The sequence below is a fragment of the Nematolebias whitei genome, chromosome 4 (genome assembly GCF_014905685.2).
Source record: "Nematolebias whitei isolate Nwh7 chromosome 4, NemWhi1, whole genome shotgun sequence".
Lineage (NCBI taxonomy): Eukaryota > Metazoa > Chordata > Actinopteri > Cyprinodontiformes > Rivulidae > Nematolebias > Nematolebias whitei.
In genome coordinates this window covers 30,375,071-30,382,339 of record NC_056501.1, presented here as the reverse complement: position 1 = coordinate 30,382,339, position 7,269 = coordinate 30,375,071, and the positions used below count along the sequence as shown (strand labels likewise).

The 7,269-nt window shown below is 44.2% G+C and overlaps 2 protein-coding genes across 2 annotated transcripts; both read left to right on the top strand.

The window, feature by feature from the left end:
- Positions 1–2,113: 2,113 nt before the first annotated feature.
- Positions 2,114–3,827, top strand: LOC119408284 (protein Wnt-8-like). The gene is made up of 6 exons (XM_037675087.1): positions 2,114–2,178; positions 2,265–2,298; positions 2,453–2,591; positions 2,755–2,880; positions 2,959–3,101; positions 3,270–3,827. The coding sequence occupies exons 1-6, from the start codon at positions 2,114–2,116 to the stop codon at positions 3,825–3,827; spliced, it is 1,065 nt and encodes a 354-aa protein (XP_037531015.1).
- A 433-nt stretch (positions 3,828–4,260) lies between these two features.
- LOC119409106 (protein Wnt-8a-like) lies at positions 4,261–7,269 on the top strand. The gene is made up of 6 exons (XM_037675973.1): positions 4,261–4,313; positions 4,387–4,420; positions 4,492–4,621; positions 4,738–4,863; positions 4,988–5,130; positions 6,709–7,269. The coding sequence occupies exons 1-6, from the start codon at positions 4,261–4,263 to the stop codon at positions 7,267–7,269; spliced, it is 1,047 nt and encodes a 348-aa protein (XP_037531901.1).

Genomic DNA, 7,269 nt, shown 5'->3' with positions numbered 1-7,269 from the left:
AAAACCTCTCACACACACTAGTGAAAACCTCTCACACACACTAGTGAAAACCTCTCACACACACTAGTGAAAACCTCTCACACACACTAGTGAAAACCTCTCACAAACACTAGTGAAAACCTCTCACACACACTTAGGGAAATTGTCCAGATGACCTGACTGAAAAAATGTTGGATTGTATACCTGGATTATTGAGCATGGCCTTTGTTATTAATAATAATAATAATAATAATAATAACATTAACATCATCAATGCTATTATTAATTATTATTGTTATATTATTATTTATATTATTATAATTATCATTAGTAGTAGTAGTAATAGTACAACAAATAGAACAACTTTAAGTTTATCCTGTTCATTCATTAGTTAATCAATGTCATTAAAACCAGTGTTTACCCACTTTTTAAATTTGTTATAACTAAACAATTTATTATTGTTCTCATTATTATTATTATTATTATTATTATTATTATTATTATTATATTATTATTAGTAGTAGTAGTAGTAATAGTAGTAGTAGTAATAGTATCAATATTAATATTATTATTATTGTTGTTAATATTACAAAAACAAAATTTTAAAAGGTAATAATTTTACCAGCAGCTTTGTTGTTAAATGACGACGTGTTGGCTCCTGCAGAAAAATAAATAGATTAAAATCCGTGTCCAATTAAAAACCCAGTCTTGGTGCTGCCCAAACAAAACTTTAACCGTTTCAGTGAAATCTTCCAGTTGAATAAAGTATTTTTTTTCTTGTTTTTCTCACCTACCAGTCGACTTTAATTGGAATAACATGAAACGGATTGTAGCTCTAGATTGGTGGCGTCTCCTCTCCTGGCACCTCCTGCTGTCCTCACCACACAAGTCCACACTCCTCAGGACCTCCTGCTGTGTCTGAGGTGGCTTTTAATACTGTCCATAAACGACACTGCAAGGATCCTTTATTAACAATGTATTTAGAAAGTGTAGCTTAATTTAGGCTCTTTTGAGAGACATGATGTGATGCTAACTCAACACGTGCCACTTAACTTATCATCACCTTTAACAGTTTCAATGAGAGTGATCAGACAGATTAAAAAGCATTGTCTGCCATTAACAAGCACTTCATGTTGATTTAAACTGCAGCAGCTCTGAGCCTGCTCAGGAGCACCTCTGCTTTCAGTCTTGCCTGAAAACGAATGTGGGAAATAATAAATATCTATCTTAGTGAGGATTATCCTCACCCCTACACACACACACACACACACACACACACACACACACACACACACACACCTTTGTGTGGCGGACCTCAGCGCTGAGTGGATCTGTTGTTTTAAGGGATTTGACAAGTGAATGAAATGTGATTTAAAACATGGAACAACAATTGGACGCCACGTGAAATCAAGCTCATCCACAGGATCACGCGTGATTTTAATTGAATTAGCTGCGCTATTTTTTTTTTTAACCTTTTTAGTTTAAAAAAAATCAAATAAAAATCAGAACCATCACGTCGTTGCGCTTTCACAGTTTATGTTCTTGTAAATTCCGGACTCTCTTCACACCAGCTTGTTTCCCAGGAAAACATCCATTATCCTATTATCATGGCCGTGCCAATTTCCCCAACGTGTGAGGCGATATTTACATGACTATGTGTCAAACATGAAGAAGAAGAAGAAGGAAAAAAAAAAGGCTTGGGGGCTTTGTAGTTGATTTGTGGCCCCGGTGGGACACCGGTGCCATTTCCCAAACAGAGAAGCCTCTGCTGTCCTCATCATGGATGATTCATATAATATCCACCTGGATAATCTGATGTCCCTGTGTGTGAACAGAACTGTCTTTAAACAAACTTGGTAAATTTAACAGCATATAGGGAGGAGGAGCTGGGCGCGACAGGTGAATGGAGCAGACTTTGAAGTGCACCAACAGAGCCGCTCCTGCTGGTCAGTGGGGACGCAGACAATATGTCGTCATTGATGCGTTTTCACGGCGCCATGTTAACCTGCGGGACAAAGATCTGCCTGTCAAAGAGGCACGGCCATATCACCAGCTTGAAATAGGGTGGGGGTGGAGAAGAGGTCCTCCTGAACCTCTGGAAAGGAGCAAACGGGCCTCCACTCAGACTGCAGCTATGGAACCACAGAACGTCCTCCAAGCCCTGGCTGTGTCCGCCTTCATGCAGTTGGCATCAGCTTGGTGTGTTGTTGGCAAAAGGATGAATTCACTTTAAAAGTGTGTCTCTGCCAGTTTCGTTCATTTTGTCTTTTTTTCCCTCTCAACAGGACAGTGAATAACTTCCTGATGACTGGCCCAAAGGTAACCACAGTGGTGATTATGGAAAAAATGTCGCGCGTAATATTTTATCCAACTGCTCGTAATTTATATCCAGTTCACCAGAGTTCATGGATATGTTTTTATTTCTAAACGCGTGGGGGGAAAAAAAACTTCACATTTTCTTTCCTCTTTCAAGGTGTCTCTGGGTTATCTCAGCAGCGTGCGGGCAGGCGCACAGAATGGAATGAAGGAGTGCAAACACCAATTCGTTTTGGAGAGGTGGAACTGTCCAGAGAGCACGCTCCAGTTATCCACACACAACGGCCTACGAAGTGGTAAGATTTGTTTTCTTGAGCCACGCTGACTCTAAAAGATTTCATGCAACAGTGTTCATGTTAGATTTGTGCGTAATCGCCATCTGAGCCTTTACGCATTTATGCGCCAAAACTGAGCAAATGGAATTTATTTATTTATTTATTTATTTTATTTTTTTTGTAGCCACAAGGGAGACATCTTTTGTCCACGCTATCAGCGCAGCCGGGGTGATGTACACACTCACCAAGAACTGCAGTTTGGGAGACTTTGACAACTGCGGCTGCGATGACTCCAGGACTGGTCAGACAGGTGCGCGTCACCTGGATCCAAGTGTTAACATATGTGCGTACATCGTGTTTACTGTTGTTTGTATTGTCATTATTTCAGGTGGTAGAGGGTGGATTTGGGGAGGCTGCAGTGACAATGTTGCGTTTGGAGAAAAGCTCTCCAGACACTTCGTGGACGGGCTGGAAAATGGACAGGATGCACGCGCAGCAGTCAACCTCCACAACAACGAGGCGGGCAGGCTGGTAAGATACAAATAAGTGATAGTCATAATTTAAAATACATATTTTTACCTAAAATAACTCAGTAGTACTCGTAGTTTATGCGCAAAGCAACTTTTACGCACAAAGTGCGTGCTGAGTGAAACTGACAAGAGCGCACATTCTCAAGTAACACTGCGACTTTCTTGTCAGGCAGTCAAAGCCACCATGAGGAGAAGCTGTAAATGTCACGGGGTGTCAGGGAGCTGCACCATCCAGACTTGCTGGATGCAACTGGCCGGCTTCGGAGAGGTGGGAAACCTCCTGAAGATGAAGCACAAACACGCCAGGAAGCTGGAGCTGGATAAGAAGCCGGCGAGGGCCGGGAACAGCGCGCACAGCAGAGCGGCCACAGCGCTCGCGCTCCGGAGCATCTCGCGAACGGAGCTTGTTTACCTGGAGGACTCTCCAAACTACTGCGTGAAGAACCAGAGCCTGGGGGTGCAGGGCACTGAGGGGCGGGAGTGTCTTAGGGGCGACAGGACCAACGCGTCGCAGTGGGAGAGGAGGAGCTGCAGCAGGCTGTGCCAGCAGTGCGGCCTGGGAGTGGACAGGAAGCGCACCGAGGTCGCCAGCAGCTGCAACTGCAAGTTCTACTGGTGCTGCACCGTCAAGTGCGACAAATGCGCACAGGTGGTCACCAAATATTACTGCGCGCGCGCGCAAAAAAGGCAGCAACATATGTGGAAGCAGCTGGTGCGCCAGGACTGATTAAATATTTTATACTGACTGTTAATGGATGATGAATCTTAAACTGCCAGAACTTTTTATTGCACTTTTTACGCTTTAAGACCGGACTCTATCAACCAGTCATGTTATGTTTGTGTCTCGTTGTTTTTTCCCCCAAGTGATAGCTAATAAATATTTTTTTTCTTACAGCTCGTACGACTCCGTTAGATGTGTCATTTTGATTCCTTCATGTGTCTGTTGGTGCCCGGCGGTGGTTAATCCAGCCGCAGGGGCGCAGAGCTGCGTCCTTTTGAAGTGCGCATATAGGCGTTTCTTCCGCGGCTCACCAATCAGCGCGTCAGGAACAAAAGCACAAGAGCTCCATTAGTTCCTTGCTCACATAAAGGAAGGGAGTTCCAGCTCACGGAGCCAAAGCACCGAAATCAGACCGCAAAAAAAAAAAAAAATTAAAAAAATGATGCGTTCATTGTTTTGTCTCCTGCTGCTGCTGAAAACAGGACACGCTTGGTAAGATCCACTTTGTGCGCATTTTCTTTCCACTTAAAACAAATATAAATGTAATTACTTTTTTTGTCTTCAGGGTGGCCAGCAACTTTCTTATGACAGGACCAAAGGTAACTTACTCGTATTATTTTAGCAGAAATTTGAAGTGATGTTATAAACGCACCTTCCTGTCTGTTTGCAGGCCTACCTCCCCTATGCCAGAAGCGTGCAGGTGGGGACGCAGAGTGGGGCTGCAGAGTGCAAACACCAGTTCTCCTGGGACAGATGGAACTGCCCGGACAGCTCCATGCAGCTCAGAGGACTGAGAAGAGGTTGGAAGTTTTTAGAACTGAAGGACAAACTGAATGCGTTTCCAGTGCGCACAACACATGTAGTGCACCATATGCTTTATTGTTAAGAGCTTCATCAGTGTCTTCCTCATCGTCAGCCACCAGAGAGACGTCTTTTGTCCACGCCATCAGTGCAGCAGGAGTCATGTTCACTCTGACCAGGAACTGCAGTCTGGGAGACCTGCAGAACTGTGGCTGCGACCAGTCAAACCATGGCAGAACTGGTGAGACTGACGCGTTGTTTTTTTGTTTTTTTGTTGTTGTTTTCTTTTTAATCTTCCATCTATACGTTTTATAGATACTTCCCTGTTTATAAGAAAAGGTTAAAGTGATTGATGTTGTGTGCAGGCGGCCGCGGGTGGTTGTGGGGGGGCTGCAGCGATAATGTGGATTTTGGGGAGAGGATTTCCAAACAGTACGTGGACGCGCTGGAGACGGGACAGGACTCCAGGGCCGCAGTCAACCTGCACAACAACGCAGCAGGACGCCATGTAGGAACCTTCTCATCCGAGGGCCCTTTACAGTCACACGGTGTAGCCCAGCTGGGATTAAAGGGACATGTCGATTATTTAAAAATGGGGTTCGGTGCAGGCTTGAAGAATTCACATCTTAGCAACAGGAGGTTCTCAAACTTTTTGGGTTCAGGGACCCCTTACAAGGGAGAAAAAGTTTCAGGAACCCCCTCATTTTTATTAAATAATTTTCTTCAGTTTGTCTCTTTAATGCAATGGAAGTATTTGTGTAACATAAATACTTGAGACCCGTTCTTTAATAGTGTTAATAATTTTTTTTTGTACTTTTAAACGTGGTATTTTTCAATCATGACACAATTAATTAACTTTTTTTTCCAACTTCCACAAATAGTTTTGAGAAAATTAACAGAATCAAAAAACACTTTACAATTTTACCTATTCACATAACAAACATAAATGTATTGCCATGTTTTCAAATTATTACAGAAACTTTTATTACATTAAAAGGAACAGAATCATAACAGCACTAGTCAGACCAAGTAACAGAGCTTAATCTATAAATTGATCCTGGAACACAAATAGGGGGGTGGGGTACTCTCCCAGAAAATTTTGAATAAAGTAAATGTGATTTCCTGCATTTTGGTGCAATTTAATGAGTTGTTAAACATCCATCCATCCATTATCTTTACCCGCTTCATCCATTTTGGGTCACGGGGGTCGCTGGTGTCCATGTCCAGCAATCACTGTGTGAGGGGCGGGGGACACTCTGGACGGGTCGCAAGTCCATCACAGAGACACATAGAGACAAACGAGACAAACAACCATTCACTCTCTCATTCACACCTAGGGACAATTTAGAGTTACCAATCAGCCTAACATGCATGTTTTTGGTCTGTGGGTGGAAACTGGAGTACCCGGAGAAAACCCACGCATGCACGGAGAGAACATGCAAACTCCACCCAGAAAGGCCCCTGGACCGGGGTTTGAACCAAGGACCTGCTCACTGAGAGGCAGCAGCTCTACCAGTTGCGTCGCCGTGCTGCCAGTTGTTAAACATGTGCTTGTAAAATAAAAATATTCACTTTTTTTTTCGGACCCCCAAACACTGGCTCACTGTCCCCCCCCCGGATCCAGGAACCCCCGTTTGAGAACCACAGAGCTAGAAAGTTTTCTGAACGACTTGAGTTTAGAGAAATTGTTCAACTCTGACCAGACTAATGAGCGAACAGCTGTTCTGAACAAGATCAAAGTAGATGGACTTAAAGCAACGCTTGTCAAATAAGAAAAAAAAAAAACTGTTTATTCTATTTGTCAGAAATATTTTAAATTTCCATCAGATCTGACCCCAGGCTGCTGCTAATGCTGCTGTTTGAACTGGAAAATAACCAGTCCTTGTAAATCACATGTCACACGAAACTGATGGCAGTATTATAAAACAGCATAAATTGATATATCACATAAATCGTGTCATCTGGACCAGTTTCTTTCATTGAGAAACGTTCAGTGACATGTCTACGACAGTTAACATGTCAACTGTTCAGAACCTTTTCACAGAACTCCACTTCAGAACATCCTTTTCACTTCTGTTTCCGTCAGGCTGTGAAGGCAACGATGAAGAGGATCTGCAGATGCCACGGCATGTCTGAGAGCTGCAGCATCCAGACCTGCTGGATGCAGCTGTCCAGTTTTAGAGAAATCGGCGATTTCTTAAAAATCAAGTACAATCGCGCTCAAAAACTGAACGTCGACAGAAAGCGGCAGAGGGCCGGAAACAGCGCGGACAGCCGAGGAGGAGCCATCATGGACACGTTCAGCAGCATCGCTCAGACCGAGCTGATCTACTTAGAGAAGTCTCCGGATTACTGCAGGAGGAACGGCAGTCTTGGGCTCCACGGCACGGAGGGCCGGGAGTGTCTGAAGCACGCAGACAGCCTGACCCAGTGGGAGAGAAGGAGCTGCCGCAGGCTGTGCAGTGACTGCGGCCTGAAAGTGGAGACGAAGCGCGTGGAGGTGGTGAGCAGCTGCAACTGCAAGTTCCACTGGTGCTGCAAGGTGAACTGTGACGACTGCGTTCAAGTCAGGGTCCAACACGTGTGTGCCAGGAGGGAGGGCGGGGATGGGCCTGCTTTCACGCGGCGACATCGTGGGCCCAAGTAA

Bases quoted from the DNA above. Each gene is read 5' to 3' on its own strand.
- LOC119409106 (XM_037675973.1), top strand. From the start codon at position 4,261: ATGATGCGTTCATTGTTTTGTCTCCTGCTGCTGCTGAAAACAGGACAC. The intron at 4,314-4,386 runs GTAAGATCCACT...TTTTGTCTTCAG, and splicing joins CTGAAAACAGGACACGCTTG to GGTGGCCAGCAACTTTCTTA. The intron at 4,864-4,987 runs GTGAGACTGACG...TGTTGTGTGCAG, and splicing joins GTCAAACCATGGCAGAACTG to GCGGCCGCGGGTGGTTGTGG.
- LOC119408284 (XM_037675087.1), top strand. From the start codon at position 2,114: ATGGAACCACAGAACGTCCTCCAAGCCCTGGCTGTGTCCGCCTTCATG. The intron at 2,299-2,452 runs GTAACCACAGTG...TCCTCTTTCAAG, and splicing joins TCCTGATGACTGGCCCAAAG to GTGTCTCTGGGTTATCTCAG. The intron at 2,881-2,958 runs GTGCGCGTCACC...TCATTATTTCAG, and splicing joins CTCCAGGACTGGTCAGACAG to GTGGTAGAGGGTGGATTTGG.